At 38.3% G+C, this 24,341-nt stretch overlaps 2 protein-coding genes across 8 annotated transcripts in view; one reads left to right on the top strand and one right to left on the bottom strand.

Moving 5' to 3' along the window:
• RUNDC3B (RUN domain containing 3B) overlaps positions 1-1,185 on the top strand; it is a 54,066-nt gene extending 52,881 nt beyond the window's left edge. For all 7 annotated transcript variants that reach the window (XM_081996862.1, XM_081996858.1, XM_081996861.1 and 4 more), the window contains one exon: positions 485-1,185. In XM_081996862.1, the coding sequence (XP_081852988.1) occupies positions 485-630 (146 nt within the window). In that variant the 3' untranslated portion in view covers positions 631-1,185. The remainder of the gene's footprint in view (positions 1-484) is intronic.
• Positions 1,186-4,620: 3,435 nt separating this feature from the next.
• SLC25A40 (solute carrier family 25 member 40) overlaps positions 4,621-24,341 on the bottom strand; it is a gene marked incomplete at both ends in the record, with an annotated part of 22,926 nt that continues 3,205 nt past the window's right edge. The window contains 9 exons of the mRNA XM_081996513.1: positions 4,621-4,736; positions 8,225-8,297; positions 13,108-13,200; positions 13,496-13,605; positions 17,071-17,244; positions 18,513-18,637; positions 20,268-20,335; positions 22,330-22,436; positions 23,620-23,679. Coding sequence (XP_081852639.1) covers positions 4,621-4,736; positions 8,225-8,297; positions 13,108-13,200; positions 13,496-13,605; positions 17,071-17,244; positions 18,513-18,637; positions 20,268-20,335; positions 22,330-22,436; positions 23,620-23,679 — 926 coding nt within the window. The remainder of the gene's footprint in view (positions 4,737-8,224; positions 8,298-13,107; positions 13,201-13,495; positions 13,606-17,070; positions 17,245-18,512; positions 18,638-20,267; positions 20,336-22,329; positions 22,437-23,619; positions 23,680-24,341) is intronic.

Genomic DNA, 24,341 nt, shown 5'->3' with positions numbered 1-24,341 from the left:
ATGCACTTCAAATTACCAAGGTTTAGAAAACAAAGCATGTTTATTTTTAAATAAATATATCCCGATTCCAGTTAATTCTACTCCTTTCTGGGGGATTTAAAATTAGATCTCTGGTACTGATGTTGTGTTGGTAACATTACTTCCATTTATATATGATGTACTCTACTAAATCCAGTGCTTGAATTGGTCCCTTCTGTTTACCATGTGGTCAGTGGAGCCTCTGAATCTCCTTCTGTAGAAGCCTGACCACAGCCCAGCCTGTAATACAGGGGTAGGGGTCTCTTGACAGGAAAGGTATGGCATAAATGACGTATGGCAAAATTCCCCATTGCATTTATGAAGTATGCATGTGCTGAAGCAGTAATATGTCATTTATAATAGTGCAGATGAAACAATTTTTTCCTATTCTCTCCCCCCTCTTTTGTGGTCGGGTCATCTTGTGCTGTAAAAATTACTAGCTTTTAATTAATGTTTTTCTTAACAGGGAAGGAAGACACTCCATCGTTGCTTGGTCTTTGTGGCTCTCTTACTTCAGTAGCAAGCTACAAATCTCTCACAAGTCTGAAATCTAGTGAATATCTTGCAAGTCCCACAACAGAGATGACAAGTCCAGGCTTAACACCGTCTTGAGATACGCACAAGAAGGAAGAGCTTTGTGTTGTATGCATTTGGTTTATGTTCCCTAAAATTACTTGCAATGAAGACTACTAGTTCTAAGTTGAAAATAAGCTGCTTTATTTTTTCTTTTCATGGTTACCTGTTTAATTGACAAATTCCGTCACTTTTCATTCACCTTTTTTTTCCCCCAGAGGACTTTTCAGATTTTTTGTTTTAGTCTTGGATTATTTAAAGCTCTTGGTCAGGTACAGGGCACATAATCCGATGCTCATGACTGATTTTTAAAATGAAACAGTTGGAAATCAGTCCCCTACTTAACTGCCATGACCTTTGTTTCTCCTTGCAATGGCCTGGCCCTACTCTAGCCATGGTGCTTCTCTGCAGTGCTGTAAATCTCTCTCCACTCTTGCAGAGCAGACAGGGAATCCTTAACACCAGCCTTTGTAGGCAAAGAAATATTTTACCTAAAAATCCAGCTTTTCATCTGTGTATGTTGCATAGGACCTCAGATACTGTATTTAACCTATCAATAGCTCTTCTCAAGTTGACTCAATGTTAGATTTTGCATTCCTGTTAGTATCATGGCACTTCGGGGGTGTCTGAATCGCACTGAAGAATCACACTGAAACACCCTTACTAATTCTTGAAGTTGCATGTGAATAACAAATGTAAGTTGATCATCTAAATCGAGCATACTTGGCAGTTTGTAAATGCTGAGGAAACGCATTAAATGATTTTGAGTGACCCAAGTTACAGATAATCTAACATCATAAGAGAAATTTCTTGGTTAATTGGCCTTGATGGAAAGATGAGGACTAAGGGTGGTGGGGTTAGCACCTTGGGAAGTTTGGATTGTGTGTTTATTGGCAAGATCCTGAGAGTGAAAAAGGGGAAACAAAGGCAATGTAATGACAGTATTGTCCTGTTAAAAGATTTTTCTCATTCCTGTAGTAGTGCAATAGGTAACCTTCTTGATTAGGTAATAGGGAAGACCTTATTTAAGTCAGTTTTCTCAAATTACTTGCCATTGATTTAAATGCAGGTGGAAAAAAGGAAAAAGGGAGACATTTTTTAAATGACACTAACTTTCCAGATTACCCTACAGTTTCAAAGTTTGCAAATTAATTTTTGAATTGCAAACTATATTCTTAGTTCTTTGTAAGATACAATGGATCCTTTATCTGAATTTTGCTAATCAAGGTAATGCTTATCAGTATGATTAGTAACTTTTTAAACAAACTTAAATGCATGTAAGTACGTTGTATTTATAAGTGCTAGGGAAAATGCTTTTTTGTGCCAAAGAAGTTTCATAAATTGTTTACATGAGTAGTTGCAATACAAGACAGATTTTTAATTATTGCTTACTCTTAGATGTTTACAGTACGTCACTACACTCTGTATGGTTTTAGTTGAGTTGCCTCTTGTAACGGTACCTTGGCACTACTACTGGTCATCTGAGGGTGGGCTTGAAAGAAAGAGGATTCATTCTTACCTTTGCTAAAAACTACAGGAAACATTCAGCCTTTGTAAGTACGAGGCTACGCATCTCTGGAGCTCAATGCAGTGTTGGATTTAACTGAAGGAGGTTCAAGATACATCTCCTCAGCTCTCTAGTCCACAGTGCTAGAGGTTACTGCATCCAGGGCAGGGTAAACAACTACTGATGCCATTTTAATGCAGATTTTTAAAGCAGCTTAGCAAAATCCACCAGACCTTGTCTTTCAAGCCCTCATGTACCCACCCAGTTAATTTCTCTGTAATAAATTCTGACCATTAAATCCTTCCATACACTGTCAGCATGTCCATTACTTCATGTAACAGGCTTTTTTGTTATCACATTAAGCACCTGTTCTCTCATGGCAGTTGAGTAACATTATTAAATACTCATTTGTAAACGAGAGATGCATTTTTACTACAAACACAATGAGGGAATCTGGGTTCCACAAGTTAACGTTCTGCATCAAGGTACAGTGATTTAATCGGTCTTGTTAGCTGTTAACCACTTCTACATCCCACTACATCAATATTTTGGAGGGGGCAATAACCATGATCTTCAGTCATGTTTGCTGATGGCTCTTTTCTTGGAGCTACTGGTATGGAATTCACATGTCATTTAACTGCAGTCTTTTATGTGGTCTGACACCACTGTGAGTTTCTGGGTGTCATTCTGTGCATGGGAAATCAGTTATGTGTGTCTTTCTCAGTTCTAAACATTAGTCATTTTTCAAAAAATTTGAAAAAAAAAAGCCAAAACTGTATGTTTTGTTGCCTTGACGTTCCATAAATGTTGCATGTAAATTAAACATTTTGTATCATCGCTAATTACTAGCTTTGGTCTCTGTTTTAATAATACAGGATAACATATGACCATTTGGCAAATTACAGTATTACTGAGCTTATAGGAAATTCTTTTCTTGCAAAACAGGGAGACACTGTTTTTGTCGCTGGATTTCATTCAATGTGGTCCAAAAGCTGCAGTTAGTTACTACTTTCTTTCTCTTTGACCTCAATTCGAGTTTCTACTGTAAAATTACTTTGAAAATCACAATGGAGGAACAGTGTCAAATATCTCCTATGGCAGTACCTCTTGCTTGGACCGTGTGCTGCAACTTTGTGGCTAACATGTTTACAACTGGAGCATTTTTCAGCATGTGATGAATTTTCACCAAGACCAAACACATGCTGGGGATACCTTCTTCATGGTAGAACAGGACTGAAGTCCATTTCTTGGGTAAAGCACATCTGAAAGTTGGTGCCTTTGTGACCTGACTACTGAGTTGCTTTTGTCCCAGCACACCCCCTCAGTACAATAAGCAAAAAATAAAACTCAACCACTTTATTGAGAATGCATGAAAGAAGGGGTGTAGTGAGGGTAGTTAAAAAAATAATTAAAAAAAAAAAATCACCCAGAGGCAGCTCTGATTGGGTAAGTCAACTATTGGCAAGGGAGATGCCGCAGCTGCTCACACCACGTGTGCAGCAGACAATGGCTGCGGCTGTCGTAGTACACTGAACGCGCTCTTGCCTTCAGATGGATACATGGCTGTGTCAAACAGGCATGGACTCGCTGGGGTTTATGCCGGCAAACTTGGCCTTCAAACCCGGGTGATCCCACACAGGCTGTGTGTGGGGAATGGTTGCTGGCAGGGCGCCTGGACCCCCCTTGGAGCTTTGTGATGGTGGCAGCTTGCACCTCCCAAAAAGGTGCAGAGCGTCCCTCCGGAACACCTGTGTGGGCAGCTGTCTTCAGTGCCTGGCTGGGCTTTAATTTCTTAGAGTATTACCTTAAGCTGAAAAGCCGCTGCAGCACCTATCAACGTATTCACCGTGCTCTCTGGGTTCCTATTGAGCATGATGTACTTTTCTCAGTTTGAGCTAAACCATTTTTCATTTTAACTAGACCTGAGAAGACGACGCAGACTATTTCATAATATGTGTTTACACAAAATACAGAGCTGCAAATAACATGCACAGAATTAAACATGTATTAAGCAAGAATAAATAACCGTTTATTGAATTCATTCTATATCAACCTCCTTATGGAGGAATAAACATATCATACAACTGGAAGCCCAAAACATTTTCTAAATATCATTTTAAATACCCAACAAAAATGTTTAGTCAGGCTGAAAATTAATACAGTGGCACTCGTTATTCTTCATTGCTCTGTCCAGCCCCAGGTTTTTTTCCCTTTTAATCATCACTGAGGAACAGTCAGAGCACTTTTTTTCCCCTCTCTTTCTTTCTTTTTTCTCTCTAGCTGCAAGAGAAGTCACAAGATCTTCAATGATAGTTTAAGGGTCATGTGTATTTTCTTAGTCTTCAGAAAAAAGAAAAAGTTAATTTATCCTTTGTGAAACATTTAAAAATGAAGCTGTATTTAGTTACTGAACGTAACGGCAGAAATCCACTGGGAGTTCTAGAAAATGTCTTGACAGATTCAAATACAGCACAGTATATTTCACCATGTATTTTGAATTCACACAATCAGATTAAGGAGAATTAGGGACGTTGGTTCATTTTTTCATTTAAACAAGAAAAGAAAGACTTTCCATATTCGTATGTGCTGATCATTATAGCACAAGCAGGAGCAACTTTAAACAGCCGTGGAATAATACCTGCCCGGAAGAGAAAGGAAAGTATTCACTGTCATTTCTTTTCAGACTGAAGTGCTGTAGTACAATTTAGTGGCCGCAATACACCGATACCGTAGTATATCGGCGTAGAACTGGGATTCTGCCTCCACAAAATACTGAAATTACCAGCAGCAGGTATTGCCATTGTTATAACCTTATGCGCTCACCTGCGCCGCCCTGTGTGGCCGGCCTGCCTCAAGTGCCTTCTGTCTCCGCCCCTTCCATCTCTCCACCAAGGTGGAGCACCTTGACCTGCAGGGCTACTTTGCTCCAGCACCCAAGAGGTGGCCCTGAGGGCAGGCTGTGTGCCCTCCCCAAAGTGTCATGCAAACTTGCTGCTCACGTGGGACAGAGAGAGGCTTGTGACCTCTCAGGTGAGACAACAAGAGGTTCAGGAAGCCCTGCATCCTGACATGGAAAAAGTCAGGGAGGATTTCAAGGCTGGAGCACCATGCTGGGCTGTACCCTCTGCTGTAGGTATGTGTCTCACACCTGCAAGCCAATTGTTAAGTAAAAGGTGTGATTCCACTGCCACTATCTCCTAAGACCTACAGCACCTTTACTACAACGGAAGGATCCTGGTCACATGTAGAAACCATAGAATTTAGGCGTTAAATGTCTCCCATTAGAATCAACTGTGATCTTGTCAGTGGAGTTTAGAAAGCAATTCAGCTTAAGCAGAGGTAGGAAAATAAGTCTGAATCCACTTGTCTACACACAGCTGTCTACGTCCACTTGAAATGCAAAGGCATTTGCATGGAGCTAGGGCAGATGAGGCACGACCTATGGAAAACTAGCAGGAAGCCAGGCAGAATGCCCCCAAGCCATCTCACCTACGTGTGGACGACTGAACTGAGGTAGTGGCTGATCAAGAGACTGTCTCTACACTCTGTTACACACCTGTTAAGACCTAAATGTAGGTATCCTAACCTAGGAAGTACATTCCGCCCAAAATATCTAGTAATATTGATATTTTCTGCCGTCATGCATTCTGCTGGCATCAGTGTTCTGAAACATGCAAATCCTGTTACCCAGCTATTGTCATCACTGTACAGCAAATACAGCAATTTAATCTCTTTCAGTGAACACAAACAAGTCTTGCAAGTCTTCAACCAACTGTGTAGCCATCCACACAAGGAAGCCCAATGAACCAATGCAGTGCTGTCCACACTGGTAAGTAGCTGGGGTTTGGAATGTCTCTTGCAGTTGTTCTCTTAAGTATGAACTACTGTATGCTATCTCAATATCATTTTAATGTCAGTGTCTTGTCATTTCCTGCTTAGGCTGCCAGAGTCACACACGACAACACATGTGCATTACAAAGGACTTCTGTGCATGGCAACAACAGAGTATTAAAACCTCTGACAGAAGTCTAGCAGGATCCATGATAACTGCTGCCAAATACCTACAAATCTATGAAAATTTCCATGTTGTTCTCCAAGAGAATATTCTGGCATCTGGCTAAATCCACCATGAATTATTGAAAGGACTGGTGATTATCTCGAAGGGAGTTAGTCCTTTTTGGTAACTACAGAAGTAGAACACTCCCTGAAAGATCTTAAGAATTAAAATAAATCCTCAGTTTCAGGCTGAGGTAACAGTGAGGGACTTATGCTCAATGCTGGAATGTCATTTTTCTGGTCTCATGTCGCCCTTGCCAGCTCACAAAGTCCCTGTTCTGGCCAAGGCAGTTTGGTTATGCAGTGGAAAAGACACTCCTAAGTTTCATGAGGTCTCAGGAGCCTCTATGCTCACTCCTTGATGCCAGACAGTTCTCTTACAAATGAGCCATAATAATGAAAATACGGAGGAATAATATTTCCTGCTGGACCTCTCAGCAAAATGGTCAGCTGGAGGTTTTGAGTTAGTACCAAGAATTACGTCACATGATGAGGTAGGGCTCACTGGTTTCAGAGAGTTTCCAGGACTTGAAAAAGACACCAGAAGGTATTCCTGGGGGTTTCTTTTCTGTTTTATAAATATGCAGGGTTTAAGTGGCCAAGATATTTTATGATGGTCAGGGATATATCTGTGCTGGTCAGCAGTAGAAATAACTACTGCACGTAGTTCAGGGCTAAAAAGTGATCTTTGCCAAAGCTATCAAAAAGACGAAAAGACAGTCTTTAAGACAGTCCATGCAAGAAGAAAACAAAAACACATCAAGGAATTACACAGCTAAATGGGGTCTTAAGAGTGAGATGTCTTACTGAATGTCTCAGGGGAACTGAAGCACCACCAGCTACATACTAAACTGTGTACTGATATGCTGAACACTGGACCCAGCTGGGCAGCAATGGTCCCTCGATAGGTTCAGTGAGGGTAAGAAAGTCGTGTAAGATGTGTACACTCATGTGAGTTCACATGAGATAGATAACATACCAGTAAAATTTCAAAACTCTTTGACTCATTCAGAACTCATTAAATTGTCAAGATTGTGTCTCTCCATCTGCTTAAACATAAAAATTTAACAAATATTTTAAATAATGTTTCTAGTTTGATAGAAAATTTAAAGGAAAAAATTCTTGGGGAATAGTTGTTGCATGACATTACTGTTATACAGTATTCGACATAATAACTCCCATCTAGCAAACAAATACTCATACAATTCCCATATCTTCCAGTCCTCTGTAAAAAAATGCATCAAAGTCCAAATTAATATGACTGCATCATAGGATAGATGGGATCTACCTAGGGCCTAGTATTCCACAGGCAAATAACAGTATTTAGTATGTTAATTCTGCTTCAAAATACCTATTCCATACTCAGACTTCTTGGGTTCTTAGTAATGCATCTTCTTCAAAGACTAAGAAGGGAGACAGAAAAATACCACTGAAGCTTAAGCTCTGTTTCTGAGACAGAAAGAACCAGAAAAGTTGAGTATAGAAACTAGTATGAGATAAAGAACAAAAATTAGGATTGCTATTCCTAAATATAGGTAATATTTAGTGCAACAGTACTGACGGTTTGGAAACTTTTAGCACCGGACTGAAAACTGCATAGAAGAAACTTTCTCAGTCTAGAAACACATCCATACCATAGCTTCCAAACCTACAATCCATTACATTTCTTTTGTACCAATTCTTTCTGAAAAACCCAAGCACTACAGTTTAAGAAATCAACAAATTATTTAAATTTTAAAAAAGCTATTTCCTGAACTGAACCTTCTCCCGCCATTTTTAATTGCCAACACAGCTGTATCTGTCAAGCCCAACCTGTTCATTTTTTAAATAAATCATGTACGTCTTGGACAACTGTAGGTTAGTAACTTGTGAAGAGATTACCAAAATTCTTTCTGTATGTATGCATGTCTGTTGCTTTATATATGCAAACTCTTCCATAACTAGAGAGCATTCACAGAGATGGAAATATTATACAATTTATGTATGTTAACATCTATAATCACTTGTTACTGATGAAAAAACTTTCTCTCTAGTCTGAGGTTTTTTGTAGAAAGATATCAAAAGATTTACCAGCAAATAATCCAGTAATCCCATTTTTAGCGACAATTTTCCTCATAACTGCCCAGGTTGATGTACAGTTTGTCTGTGGAACTCAATACAGTACAAGAAAACAGTGAATTAACAATATATTCAATGCCACAGAAGAATATTTTTAGAAATCAGAGACAGCCACAGATGTAATTATTTGGTTTAATTGACTTTACATTAATTTTATCCATACTATTTATACAGGATATTCAATTCATACAGTGTGCAAATTCATACAATACTCAAGTTAAAATAGCATGACATGGAAAAGCCTGTAGTAACGCCTGGAGTAAGATATTTGAAGAGAGACGATAGTTCTGACTAGATTAACTGACATAGTTGAAAAAAAGTCAGCTAGCTTTCAAATGAGCCAGTCCCTCTCCATGTCACTTTAGACATGAAGCTAAAAGATCATCACAATTCAGATTTTTAACCAAGAACCTGCCTTTCTGGTAAACTGAACCTCAAAGTAAGTTTTGAGAATTGATATCATAAGAATTAATCATAAGAATGAATATAATAATTAAGCTAGGACACTACACCTTATGTCTAAGTTTATAAAAATCAACACACCCCCTAAATTTACACGTGAGTTTAAGAAAGTATAGGTCTATGAGATGTACATCTCAGTCCCTTGTAGAGCTAAATCACATACCATAAGCAACCTATGCAGCAAGCATCAAGAAGCAATCTGCATTGCAGATAGATGCAACTGTTTTAAACAGAGCAATTTTTTTGGTGCTATTTCACTCTGTACATGCTGTTTTCATTGAGCCATAATATGAAAGTGGCTAAGAAATTTTTTCTAGATGAAAGTTAAATAGTTTCATAGAATACTTTCAGCAGGAACACCCTACAACATCCGGAAGTCGCAAAATATTTTTGCAGCCACAGAGAGACAATATGTAGATGCATAGTCAGTATCCAACTCTAACAGCAACTGGATTTGGAAAGAATTAAACTAGTACAAATTACAGATAACCATAATGAAATTTTAAATATATATCAATCTAGTTAATATCAGCCTAATAAATATATGGCAGCTACCTGAGATTCAAAGTGGTCTTAGCAATGAATTCTTACATTCATCAGCACAAGGGAAGAACTGAAACACAGTGACTATTTATAATTAAAGCTTTTTTGATCTTTGTCTGTTCTGCAATGAAACATAAATATGATTTTTTCAACAATTATACCAGAAAAAAATAATTTACCTGAGAGAATGAAACCTCATGCCAAAAAATGAGCACTAAGTTTTCATAACATCTTTCTGAACTTCAAATTAATTTTTAAGCAGAAACTGTTTGGGTACTCAGCCTTTTTACTGGTATGTAATCTTAAAGTCATGATCTAACATTTATTTAAGTTAATGAAAGTCCCTCACTGGTCCAGGTCCCAAGCAATGGAAAAAAAATTTTTTAGATACACCTTGAATTTGTAGAAAACACAGAGGTGCTCTACTGAACACAGAACAAAACCCAAACTTTCTTCCTCTCTCATCTTTTAAAGTTGTTAGGATATTCACTAATATGCCCTCAAAAATAATTTCTTTGAAATGACACAAAAAGAAGTTGAAAAATACACAACCTGACCACAGAGCTTTCTCTCTCTAGACAAATATCTAAAAAAAGAGGAATAACATTATGAAGGAGCAAGTGGTAGTGAATGTGCAAACATGTTATCATGTTAATTTTATCAACTCTAACGTCTTTTTCAATAGGTTACTGTTCACCTGAATGTTTTATAAGAAATTAAATTTTTGCCTATTTAAATATAACTTACTTAAATGTATAAACATTTGCAATTGATCTGCCTAAATGTAATAGGTCTGGATTTTTTTGCTTATATTTTATACCATCTTATTAACCTAAACGGTACTGAACTTAGACCTTTTCCCTCCTCCATGCCATTAATGAAATATTGTATTTATCCTAGGAGATAAAAAATATCACAGAATCATAGAATGGTTTGGGTTGGGAGGGACCTTAAAGATCATCTAGTTCCAACCCCCCCCGACATGGGCAGAGACACTTTCCACCTGACCAGGTTGCTCAAAGCTCCATCCAACCTGGCCTTGAACACTTCCAGGGATGGAGAACCCACAACTTCTCTGGGAAACCTGTTCCAGTGTCTCACCACCCTCATAGTGAAAAATGTCTTCCTTATATCTAGTCTAAATTTACCCTCTTTCAGTGTAAAGCCATTACCCCTTGTCCTATCACTACACGCCCTTGTAAAAAGTCCCTCTCCAGCTTTCTTGTAGCCCCCTTCAGGTATTGGAAGGCTGCTACAAGGTCTCCCCAGAGCCTCCTCTTCTCCAGGCTGAACAAGCCCAACTCTCTCAGTCTGTCTTCATAGAAGAGGTGTTCCAGCCTTCTGATCATCTTCGTGGCCCTCCTCTGCACTCTCTCCAACAGGTCTATGTCCTTCTTATGTTGGGGGCCCCAGAGCTGGACGCAGTACTCCAGGTGGGGTCTCATGAGAGCAAACTAGAGGGGCAGAATCACCTCTCTCCACCTGGTGGCCACATGCTTTTTTGATGCATCCAGAATACCGTTGGCCTTTTGGGCTGCGAGTGCACATTGCCAGGTCATGTTGAGCTCCTCATCAACCAACACCTCCAAGTCCTTCTCCTCAGGGCTGCTCTCAATCCATTTTCTGCCCAGCCTATATTTGTGCTTGGGATTGCCTCGACCCATGTGCAGGACCTTGCACTTGGCCTTGATGAACTTCATAAGGTTTGCATGGGCCCACCTCTCAAGTCTGTCAAGGTCCCTCTGGATGGCATCCCATCCCTCAGGCATGTCAACTGCACCATACAGCTTGGTGTCATCACAAACTTGCTGAGTGTGCACTTGATCCCACTGTCCATGTTGCTGACAAAAATGTTAAACAGCACTGGTCCCAGTACTGACCCCCAAGGCGTACCACTTGGCACTGGTCTCCTCTTGGACATCAAGCCATTGACCACAACTCTTTGAGTGTGACCATCCAGCAAATTCCTTATCCACCAAGTGGTCCATCCATCAAATCCATGTCTCTCCAATTTAGAGATGAGGATGTCGTGTGGGACAGTGTCAAATGCTTTGCACAAGCGCAGATAGATGACATCAGTTGCTCTTCCCTATCCACCAAATATGGTGGATGCTGTAACCCTGTCATAGAAAGCCACCAAATTTGTAAGGCACTATTTGCCCTTAGTGAAGCCATGTTGGCTGTCACCAATCACCTCCTTATTTTCCATGTGCCTTAGCAGGGTTTCCAGGAGGATCTACTCCATGATCTTGCTGAGCACAGAGGTGCGACTGACTGGCCTGTAGTTCCCCAGGTCTTCCTTTTTTCCCTTTTTAAAAATGGGGTTATGTTCCCCCTTCTCTCGTCAGTGGGAACTTCACTGAACTGCCACCACTTCTCAGATATGATAGATAATGGCTTAGCAACTTCATCCACCAGTTCCCTCAGGATCCATGGATGCATCTCATCAGGTCCCATGGACTTGTGCACCTTCAGGTTCCTTAGATGGTCTCAAACCTGGTCTTCTCCTACAGTGGGCACTTCTTCATTCTCCCTGTCCCTGCTTTTGCCTTCTGCAACTTGGGTGGTGTGGCTTGAGGCAAAGTCTTCACTTGCCAGTGAAGACTGAGGCAAAAAAGTCATTGAGTACCTGAGCCTTCTCCATATCCCAGGTAACCAGGTCTCTTCTTTTCTTCCAGAGAGGGCCCACATTTTCTCTGGTCTTCCTTTTATCACCAACGTACCTACAGAAGCTTTTCTTGTTGCCCTTGACATCTCTGACCAGATTTAATGCTATCAGGGCTTCAGCTTTGCTAACGTGATCCCTGGCTGCTCAGACAATTTCTCTGCATTCATGCCAGGCTACCTGGCCTTGCTTCCACCCTTCCTTTTGTGTTTGAGTTTGTCCAGGATCTCCTTGTTCTTCCATGCAGCTCTCCTGGTGTTTTTGCCTGACTTCCTCTTTGTTGGGGTGCATCGCTCCTGAGCTTGAAGGAGGTGATCCTTGAATACCAACCAGGTTTCTTAGGCCCCTCTTCCCTCCAGGGCTTTACTCCATGGTACTCTACCAAGCAGATCCCTGAAGAGGCAAAAGTCTATTCTCTTCAAGTCCAGGGTAGTGAGCTTGCTGTGCGCCCTCCTCACTGCCCTAAGGATCTTGAACTCCACCATTTCATGGTCACTGCAGCCAAGGCTGCCCTTGAGCTTCACATCCCCCACCAGCCTGTCCTTATTGGTGAGAACCAAGTCCACTATAGCACCTCTCCTTGTTGGCTCCTCTGTCACTTGGAGAAGGATGTTATCGTCAATGCATTCCAGGAACCTCCTGGATTGCTTATGCCCTGCTGCGCCGTCCCTCCAACAGATATAGGGGTGGCTGAAGTCCCCCATGAGGACCAGGGCTTGTGAATGTGAGGCTGCTCCTATCTGTCTATAGAGGGCCTCATCCACTCGCTCTTCCTGGTCGGGTGGCCTGTAGCAGACTGCCACTATAATGTCACCTGTCCCTACCCCCCTTTAATCCTGACCCATAAGCTCTCAGTCAGTTCCTCATCCCATCCCCAGGCAGAGCTCCATGTACTCCAGCTGGTCATTGACGTAGAGGGCGACACCCCCTTCTCACCTCCCCTGCCTGTCCTTCCTAAAGAGCCTGTATCCTTACAGTCCAATACTCCTACATTCCAACATATCCTACAAGATGTTACAATATGGAAAAGAAAAAAGGCCTTAGTGACAGAATTTTTAGATAAGCTTTAGAAGAAGAGACAAATATTTAAAATTCCTACCAAAAGTCTACTTACTCAAACACTAGGTTTTATTTTTCCAAACATTACGGGCTTTTTTCTCTTTACCAACAACTTACTTTTTAAGGTCTCACTCTCCCAAAGTTCAGTCTGCCTATGTGTTTTCACTACATCAAATGGCAGAGTTATGACAGCTGCAATCTATCAGGAAAATAAATCAGTTGTAATGTCACAAAAAATTAAAATTTAATTAAAATTTTTAAATTAAAGTGCACACAATTTAAAACTATATTTGATATTATTAAGCCTTGTATTTCAGAACACTAATTTATTCAGATGTACCTAGTCAGCTTGAATGCCAGGCCATGTGTATTTAAAGTAGATGCATCCCAAACCATACACTATTTCTGAGAGAATCATATAAAATCATACCTCTTTTAAGTAAGTAGTTTATTAGTGATAATGAGTAGCACTAGAAACAAAAATATATACTTACAGTTCCGGATGCTGCTCCTGATGTAAAAGCAATAAAAAATGTTGGTTCATGTGCACCAAGTTCCTTGCACATCATCTTCTTGAAACGTTCATAATTATACCAGTACATTGCTATGGTTATAAAAAAATAAACTTGCATTACAACACATTTGTATGTCAAATACAGAAATTCTTTTATCAAGTACAGATGTAAGAATTCTACAATGGCAGCAGGAGCAAAAAGAAACAAGAGCTGACAGAAAAATAAAAGTGTTCTCTGTGACGATCCATGGACAGACTGCCTTGTTCCCCTTATCTCCATATTCCAAATTTCTTCATACGACACAAATCAGCCTAATCATTTTGTTACTCCCATAAAGTAACTCATACCTTAATACAATCTAACCCACGCACCACAAAACTCATACAACTGATTTTTTTAAAATTCAATTTTAATAATACAAAGTGTAGGCTTCTAATTATTTGCTATGTTTTCAGGCATATTTCACACATTTCACAGAACTCACTAATTCTACAAAAATGTGTTTCATACAAAATGAAAGGTTGCTCAGGACTGCCTCATACTCTTCTGGAGGGACAGAGTGTAGAATTTAATTCTGAGAGAACCAAGAAATACGATTTTGCTCTCTGGAACTACTACGGGGTAAATGCCTCTGTGAGGACTGTCAACAGCAAGTCTGATGAACAACTTTTAGGAATAACATCTCTTTCTGTTATTGTCTGCTGAACTAAACTGCACTCTTTCTGCATTCTAACTAAAACTCTAAACTATATGCTACTGGGTTGGATTATAGCATGATTTCCTGTGGCAGCTGGTCAAATACTGCAAATGACGGCTGCATATCCTGAAAGATAACTGTGCCTCATTCAGCGCTGAGTTCTGGAGGTTGTGGCAGCAGAGAATTATCAAAGTATTTTCTTGCCATGAAGACTGCTGGCACATGTGCCTGGCCCTTTTGCAAAAGTAAATGTAGGCAGTATCTCAGAAGGCATTCTCAGGGTTTGAGGAAAACCTACTATTGAAATGTACGAAACATTTGGTTTGTATACATTTGGTTTTGAAACTTTTTTTTAAACATTTGTTTTGTGTACAAACCTACTATTAAAATGTACGAAAGTTAATGTAGATTATCTAAATCCAAAGCTTTGCTTAAGCATCTACAGGACTCCTTTCCGTGTATACCTTTTACATTTATATCTTCTGCAACGCTGCTTAAAGAATGACTCAAGTATTGTTAACCTAGTTCTTGTGTTTATAAGCATTCACAGCTGAAGTTTTATTCAGTCTAGGTAGCCTCCCAAGGAACATGCTTGAAGCATATCATTCACACTTGGGCTAGTAACACCATGTGATTCTATTCACCGTATGCTGCTTGAGTCATGCTGTGCTGCTTGACTGTTTCCACAGAGGAGCTGCTTTCTCAGTACAAATTACACTGATTTTAATTCCTCTTGAAAGAGCTAACTTGAGCTAACTGCAGCAAAGGCATAGCCTGTGCTGTAAGAATACCAGAAACCATGATGCTGTTGAGGCATCATTCAAACAGAAGGGCTAAGAATGGAGGTATTAAGGGAGCATATCTTAACTGCCTAGAGAGTATTTATAAGGAAAAAATAATCAGAAAACACATTGTGAAATGGCATTAAGCAGCATTAAACACGCTTAGCTTTATATCACCAGAGTTTTGTGGCATTTAATTGTGGGGAGAGTTTTAAATTACATTGTCCTTCGCTCATGCATCTAATTTCCTGCTCACTTCTGGATTTGTAACAATCCTTAACCTATAAGGCAGTAGCTGCATGGTAACCTGTGCCTCTGCCTATCCAGCACCCTGTGATGCTTATGAAGTACTGGGCACAGAGAAGTGCCCAACAGCTGTGAAGTGAATGCCAGACCAGTGTGGAGACTGACTTAACATCAACAAGGATGTTTTGGACTGCTGGAGGAACAGCAGCCATGGCCGCAAGAATCTGAAAAGGGCTGAGAAGAACACACACAGCTCCTTAGTGCCCTCTTCTTTGTGCACTCCCTCACAGTCCTCTGATCTTCCCACTCTCTTAAAAGCAGCAGAGAGGAGGAAGATCACTAGCTCCTGCCACATTGCTACAGACAAAAATCAGTAAGAGAACAAGAGTTTCTACTTGAAATCAGACAGCAGGAATTAGATGAAGAATTTTAGAGTTCCCTTACAAAGCTTAGCAGAACAGCCTAAGAGAAAGATGCATTTGGCAGAGAGAAAAATGAGTGAACTAAAAAATAAATATTGATCAGGAAGCACTTTAGGCAAAAGGTTCAGATGAATTCTGACAGTTATCTTTAGCCTTAGAGAAAGCATGTTGCTGTAGGTTCAGAAGCCTTGCCTATCACAGAAGGCTAAATTAAGTCCCATCAAGAAACAGGATCCTTAAGCAGGAAACACAGTCCAACCATATTCTTCAAACACCTACTACTAGCAGAGTGAAAGAAAACAGAGTATTATTCATTCTGAAAAGAAAACAACTGGAATAACTTAGTTCTGTTAACTCACTTAACTGCTAAATGCAGTTTTTAACTAAATGTCTTAACCACCCCATTTACCATGCATTGGTTTGGTTCACAGCCAGTTTAAAATTTACTCCAGGTGCACATCTAAATGTGCTCAAATCCCATAAGAGTCACTACACTTTTTGGAACCACAAATTAAATTAGATATCAGATTATTTTAAGAATTAAGTAGGAGAACAAAGATAGCAGATCAAATACTTCACGGCTTCTCTGCCTCCAAAAATAGATTTGAAGCATTTTTCTGGTACTATCCAAAGGACAGAAATTGCTTCAAGGACAATTGATGTCCGATGATCCACAAGTGCTAGAGGCAAATTTTCCCACTTGTTAATGCCAGTGGTGAGAGCCCCTATCTCTTTGAGGCCATTGTGACAAGTCTCATACAATTACCTCTGTAGTTCACAACATAGCAGAGGTGTGACAAAAAGAAAGAAAGCATGATCTCCTCTGTCCTTGTTGTCTTAAAGAATAGTCCTAGGACTAGCTATGCTCTGTATCACTTTTCTTCTTCTAGACTTTCAGCTTTGGAGGTTTGCTAATTGAGTGGCACTCTAGCATCATGGTTTTTTGGAGCAGTTATACAAACTCATTCATCCTGCTAACAAAATTCCTGAAGACACTACTGTGTCACTCTCTTTGTACACGTTTTCAAAATTAAGCATCAGAACACTTAGATACAGTATGTTCCTCTATAAGGAAATAGCCACTATACCTATCACAGAGAAAATTTCCTATTGAAAGTCTTCAAAAACAGTCATTGGACAAGCTAAAGATGAGAACAATCAGTCTATATAATACAGAGAAAGGAATGTAACAATGAATCCTAGCTGGTATCCACAAATAAAACGGAGGGGGGAAAAAAAGCAGGTCCTCAAAGTATTTCTAAATAAAAAGACTCAAAAGAGAACACGTAGATCTCAGACATTCTCAAAGCTAACCATTTAAATCACCTAAAAACACAAAGTCTAACAGAGTTACGCATAAACAGATCTTCTGAAGTAACACAAACTTGCACATAAAATAAACCCTACCTGAGAAAGGTACATCTCTCAGAACAGTAGAACTCCAGCCCCTCCACAGGGAAAACCATCCATCTGTAGCCACTTTACTGCTGATGCATGTGTACAGTTGCTTGTAGGACAACTTGCGATACTGCATTCTAGTTCTGATCAGCTCCAGGGGGCTCATTACAGTAACTGAACCAACTGCAAATGAGAAAAATGTGGGCTTTTATTAAAATCAACATTTACTAGTAACATTTCCTGAACATTAAAGTCAGGTCTCTCCTTGCTTTATATATTTGATTCCTTTCAACTATCCCATTTTCCTTGAAATAATTCCCCAAATAAATTTTCTTTCCAGCTAAGAATACCATATCTATTCACAGTACCTAAACTTTCTGGGCACACAAGCTACCTACCTTTTTTCAATACTATCCATGCCACACATTAAGAATACTAATTTTCAGATTTATTACATAAATAGGATGAAAATTTCAAGTACTTACAAAGAATACTTTTCAATCGGTAGCATTTTTAAGTGTAACTTGAAGAAACTGAGCTTGAGTTTGAGTTTTTTTGTTAAGGATAAAAATTACGGTTAGAGATTAAGCTTTTACTGATTCCTAAGGATCTTTGCCATTGTTATTTTAAACTATCAAGAATATTTAGCAGGTATTCTGTGTCTGATAAAGTAACTCTCTGGCATCTTATGGGAAGATCAATGAGTCACCACTCGCTAACAAGGTCCCATCACACATGTAATAGACTTTAACGATCTTACTAGACCCAAGAACTTTTCTCCTGTTGCTGGGATAAGGTTTCTTTGGCATGCGAATTTAAAATCTGGAGCAGCCTAGCAAGAACAATTTGCCTCATCACCACAGAATAACGATTCTTTTTCCACTCGTCTTTCAGTCCCCCTCACAGCTGTCAAAAATAGAATATGGAACTGCATCCTCAGAGTCTTCTAAGAAAGCCAAAAAATATATGACCTGAGCTACTTCTACAAAAATAGATAAGGAAAAGGATAAACAAAAGTAAGAAAATATTAAAACAAATTCAGTCTGTTTATATTATACAGCAGTAAAACAGTGCAATTTTCATTTTCCTTGCAATTACCTGTGTAGCTTCCATTATAGAAAATAATGATGTTTAGTATTAGAGTCATGACAGAACAGACTGAAACTAAACTGCCCTTGGTAGAACTCTAGAACTATAAAATTTTGAACAAATTACAAATGTAGTGAAAGTGTAACAGCAAAAATAAAACACAGTATTCCAGGTTAGAGGGTCATGTTGCTCAAGAAATACTGGGTAATTACAGTATTACTTCCTATGCCCAGCTCCATGTAATATTATCCCTCACATAAAGCCGCAGCAAATTTCCTTTAAAAACAAAACACCAAAACAAAGCCAAGAAAACAGCATACAGGTATTTTATTTCAGTTTTCTCTTTAAAGATGACAACTTACATCTGCTTAAGGAACCTGCAAGAACTGGAATGTGTTCTTCATCCTTTCCTAGTCTAGATTTCAGAGCTTCACTCAGTTGGTCATAGCAGGTAAAATAGATTACTGTGGTAGGAAGTGCCATTATTCTAAAATATAAGAGAGGGACTCTAAATTAATACAAGGAAAGCACGAGCATATAGTCAACCATCTTGTATGGATATTTTGCTTAAATACAGAAAAGTTAAATCTCCAGCTGTGTGTTACGGATCAAGCAAAAGCATTAATCCCAGGGCTTTGATTCACTGCCTCTAGCTCAGAGTTTTACATCCACAGATTTCCCAGTTTTCCAGTTTTTTATTTTATTTTATTAGGAAAAACTATAAGTAAAATGATGGCGGATTATCTCAGGAATGGAATTGAAAGATCTGAATATGAAGCAAGCAAACAAAACATTATGGACGTAGTTACTAATCTTAAATTGTTATTCATTTAACAATTGGAGGTATTTTCTCTATCTTAATCAACACTTATGATTCTCATTACTTGAAAAACAATCTGGAATGAGTAAAGATAAGCTTTTTCCATCCCAGCATAGTACAGACTATAGTAAAAACAGCTAGATCTATAATCATTCAGTATAGGGATAAAGCACCATATCTTACTATAAAATGGCAATTATATTTCTGTGTTATGTCTGTGCCAGTATAGCACAAATCACCATTACCAAAAAACAGTGAAGACTGTCATGCTCAGAAAAACAACAAGCCACAGTTTAGATCTTTTAGAAACTGTGTGCCTCTCTCCAGTCAAGAAGCTGGTTCTTCTCTGCTGGAGCACAGAACATATGTTGAAGAAAAAAATGTCTATGCTGAAATACAGACCTCTTAGTTCAGTTAGGTCCTAAAGGTTTATATATCGAAATTGCCACATGCTGCAGGATAAATAACAAAGCCTGAGCTCCACCACGTTTTAGTTTTTTGTGCCTATATAATGAGCACTGTGTGTAAATCAAAAGTGTACCAGTGCTTTCCCACTGGGCAACACTCCGCATCTTACAAGATACAACTTTAACATACGTGTTAGATTTGACCACTTTCTTGGATTGTTTAGGGAGGAGGACATAATTATAGAGGTCTTACTCTCTGTACCAGGTTAATATGAATAAAAAGATAAAACCCTTTGGTGCTGTTTAGCCTAAAGAGAAGACCAGAGGGAGATCTCATAACAGTGTTTAAGTATGTAAATTGCTCTTGTAGAAAGACAATGAAACATCTGTTTTCCGTGACAAAGTTGGACAGGATAAAAACCAATAAAGTTCTTTGGAGTAAAGAAGATTCTAGTTAGATGTTTAAAAAAAAATTAAGTAAGGGTAATGAGGTGCCCCACTATAGAGTGTCTGTGGAAACAAATATCTTTGATAGATATTTGACTAGCGTTCTCTAACAATCACATTTGAGCCTATGATTCGATGATGCTATCAAGTGGACAGCTACAGTAAAGATACCACCTCTGAAAGGCACAATGAAAAGTCTGATGTTCCTGCTTAACTATTGAGAATATATCAAAGAAGTTGCAAGGAGAAATCTCAAGATCTGGCAAAAATTATACTGTCTCTAGATGTTTTTCATTGAACTGATTACATCATTATCTGTAACTTCAAAATTTACCAAATTTTCAAAATCACTTAGAAATAAACATACTAATTTGTCTAAATAATGAAGCATTTTTTAACAATACTTCATAACATGTTACCAAAAAAAAGAACATTCAACTTACAGTGTTGGGGGAAGTCCACTCCACAGTGATTTAATTCCCTCTGTTTGAATAATTTTCACCAATGCATCCTAAAAATATAACCAAGCAAAGAGCAATGATTAGCTACAAACTTTTGTACTCAGTAATATATTTTAGCTGACAGAACACAAAACTAATGTGTTAAAGATGTATCTTTCTAAAATGGCTTATCATTGTAAGATCCCAATTTTGTAGTTGCTTACACTAGCTATCATATTTAATCACACAAATAGTTCCACTGAGCTGAACAGAAATATTTGTGTGATTGAAATCAAGAAGAATTTACTTTCATCTTTAGAAGACCAAAGTAGTAAGTTTTTACCACTAACTGACAGCCCTGTGAATAAGTTATTTTCAGAACTAATACAGTGCAGCAAAAACTTGTGGAAACTTCCCCAAAATAATTGACTAAAATATTTTTTTAATACATAATAGAATTTCTGGTCATGAAATAGCAATTTACTCTCAATGATTCTTCAATACTTGCTTTCTCTGACAACAGTGTGACAATATATGTGCAATGTATATATTGGAAGCTTACAATTGATATCACAGCTGTCCCATATATTTCCCTGACCACTGACAGCAGAGGAACACTAAACCTTGAAGATCATTCAACTGAGATCACCATCAAAAAGACAAACTCCCTAATATTAGGATACCTACTTTTTTTAAACATTTGAGGGAAGTGTTTGAGGTTTGATGAATTAGAATATGCTTAAGACCAGACATTATCACAGAGACTCAAAAGATACAGAGCTTGACAGACCACAAAAAAGATTCACAGGAAGAAAAAGATAAATAGCTTTAGAGGAGACAGCCTTGATGGACAGATCCACTGAGGTGAAAAGTTGCATGGGTGAAAACAAAGATATGATTTATTAAAGCAATCCTGACTTGAACAGATTGGAGCTTTAAGAAGGAGGCAAGAAACCCTAAAAGATTCTAACATGATTTGACAAAAATTACACTTAAGAGAAAAAAAAAAGATAGAAAATGGCATACTGGTATTTTATGTTTTCTCCAAATTATTCTGTACTAGTTAGTTTATATGTTTATACTACAGCTTCAACAAATTTACATTACAGGAAGGCATAGATAAAAGACTGGAGAAAAGACGTAACTACATCCAATGACTGAGCAGCATATTTATATACCTTACTAACTATATGGGCAAATATAGTAAAACATTTGTACACTGGCAACCTACCATGCCCACTACAATCTTCTTTACTGCACAATTGCCCAGTACTGTTTTTTTAAAAAAATGAAAGGAGATCCAATGACATGATAGTCATTCTTCTTTATGAATCACATTGGCACAGCAAAAATAGGCATAAAATCATGTCAATTAGAAAACTAAGGGACTTTCTAGAAATAATATGGTAAAGTTAATTAAAAAATTCAAACTTATGAAATAATTTTTTAAAATAATACTGTGAAACTGCTCAAGAAATCATTTGCATGAACATTTCACTCTCAGAAATTTAATTCTGAAAAAACCTTGATAACGTGTAATTTAATGGCAGAGTCAAACAAAATCTTGATTAATGAAGCGGTACCACAGTGTCTGACACCAAGTCTGCTTCAGGTGTCTGGGTAAAATGCTAGTCCTACAAGTTTCAATGGATCCAGAACTTGACACATTAACTTAACTTTAAAACACCACCTGCATTGTTAGTTCAGCTCAGGAGCACACTGGGAGATCTGTGGACAGAAGAGCTGTAAGCAGGTACAGAAAATCAGTACCTGCAATCAGCAACCATTGACAATATAGCTCAGGCGGGGAAAATAAAATCAGAGGCAGTATCCTGTGAGGAGTGCTGTGCAGCTGCCCCCTTATTCATCTTAAGGAAGGAATATATAGTTTTTTGTAGAAAGTAGAAGGTATCATTAATCACCATATAAATTACACAGTGTAACCACACGGACATCCTCTCAAATTATAACACTCTACTAGAACTTGAAAAAAACAATAAATTTGCAGTATGCCACTTAAAATGCTTTGAATGTATAGTTTTATATAAATGTAAAATGTTCTTACCAATGTCCCTTTGAAATGCCCAGGTTTTTTATACCATGCTTTGCTCTCCCCATTCTCACAAACACATATATGATCCATAAGGCCACTGGAGTATACAAAACACTTTCCTAATAAAATGGCGTATAAGAATATAGTTAATGCTTGTAAAATTGTTCTTACTCAGCAGCAATTTCAAATTGGATATAATGGCAACACAGATTTATCTCTGGTTAGACACAGAGGGGCAAAATAATCTGGGAAAGTCAATGATGACAAATTACGTAAAAGACAAGAGGGAACAAATGTACTCCTCAGAATTCCACACTAAACGAAACTGCCCTCACAGGCTCCAGGAGACATGTTTATGTTATACTACCATCTGCTGAAAGCTAAAAACAAAGCAAGACCTGAATGTCACTATTGTATGTAACTATGTGAACATCTTTCAGACTTTTACATCTTTGATTAAGTAGCCTCAGCATCCACATTACAATGGAGGTATTATAACTCAGGTTAGACTGTATTTACACTAGATCATCCCCTCTACTTGTTTCTGATTTCTTCTACATCATGTACTTTGAATCTGTTTGATAAAATGTTATTGCCATTACAAAAACATACTTCAAGCTTCACGTTTTCAGATTTCTGAAGGGTTTAGAGTTTACTTAAAAAACAGGATAGAAGGCACAAGTATTTCTCCTGATTTACAGCAAGTGTGACTGCAAATATTCATCTCCATATACAACACAGAACATCAGTTATCTCCTTTCCTTTTAAATCTCATTTATGATTTACAACTAAATAATAGGAATCATTGGCATAGCTTTGAATGCACAATGTCTTCATCAATTTAGAACCCGCATGGCAAGACTTAAGTAAGACTTACTACTCTTTTTCGAAAGTCTCTAGATTCTGGAGGAGATGAACTTTGATATAGCATCCTAATCACATTAGCCCTCTGATGAAATATTTAGGTATTTATTAATAGGTTTTTTTTAAAAATCAACTCAGTAATATTTGTACTTTCTGCCACAATGAAAATACTAAGACAGAAAAAAGCCTGTTTAAAATGGTATGTATCGATGGGATTTTTCTTCCACTGTGTCTGTTCACTGGCACATTCTTTCTTTAGCAATTTCAGTATATATTGCTGTGTTGCTTGTTTCTTCAGCGTTAAATGGGGGGGGGGGGGAACCATAACTATTGTGAAACAAACAGAAACATTCTGTAGCTCAGCATTATGATAACTACCAGCTAAACACATCAGCAAAAAGCAAACTGTGTCCTCCACTACACTACACATTTATTTACCTTTGGGGAATGGATTACTCTGGGCTTGCAGTCGAGTTTTGATAACATCAAAAGGAGTTACTAAAAATGAAACAAAGAAGTCATTTAGAAACACCCTGCATGCCCTGAAAATGCAGAAGTGTATAGATGCTTTACCATGAACTCCTACAACTTTTTTTTTTCCAGAGTGAGAGACCTGTTTTACAATGTAATCAGACAGAGGGAAAAGGGAAAACTACAAATCCTACACAGTTTGCAAGTGACCATATGTAACTTTTCTAATTCACCGAGTTGCACAGACAACAAATATTAGAGATACACAAAGTTAATTCAAAAACCATTGTGTCATCTTGTCTAAAAGTGCTAAAACTTGTGCTTTTATACTCTGCTGCTAACCTTTTATAAGTGGTATACTACAAGCCCTGTGAGATCAGATTTTGGCCTCAAGCATGTGAACAGCATTTTTCATGTGTTTATTCTTTTTCAACAAACTGACTGTAATAGCGATGTTCAGAAGAAAAACGTTAAACTCATGATGTACACTCCTTCTTTGCTGTGTGCAAAGATGTAAAACTTTAGAGTTCTTGAAAAGTAAATGATGGTTTAGTGAACATTTCATTGCTTCCACTCCAGCCCTTATAATTATTATGGTCTAGACATGCTGAACACTAGAGTGGCTGGTCAGCTGGACCAGCCTCTACTGACTATATTGACTGAGGGCTTGATTCAGTTGCCTACACACA

The sequence above is a fragment of the Phaethon aethereus genome (assembly GCF_964289735.1).
Source record: "Phaethon aethereus genome assembly, chromosome: 2".
In the NCBI taxonomy this organism is placed as follows: Eukaryota; Metazoa; Chordata; class Aves; order Phaethontiformes; family Phaethontidae; genus Phaethon; species Phaethon aethereus.
Note: the sequence above shows the minus strand (reverse complement) of the source record. Positions and strands in the feature narration are given on the sequence as shown.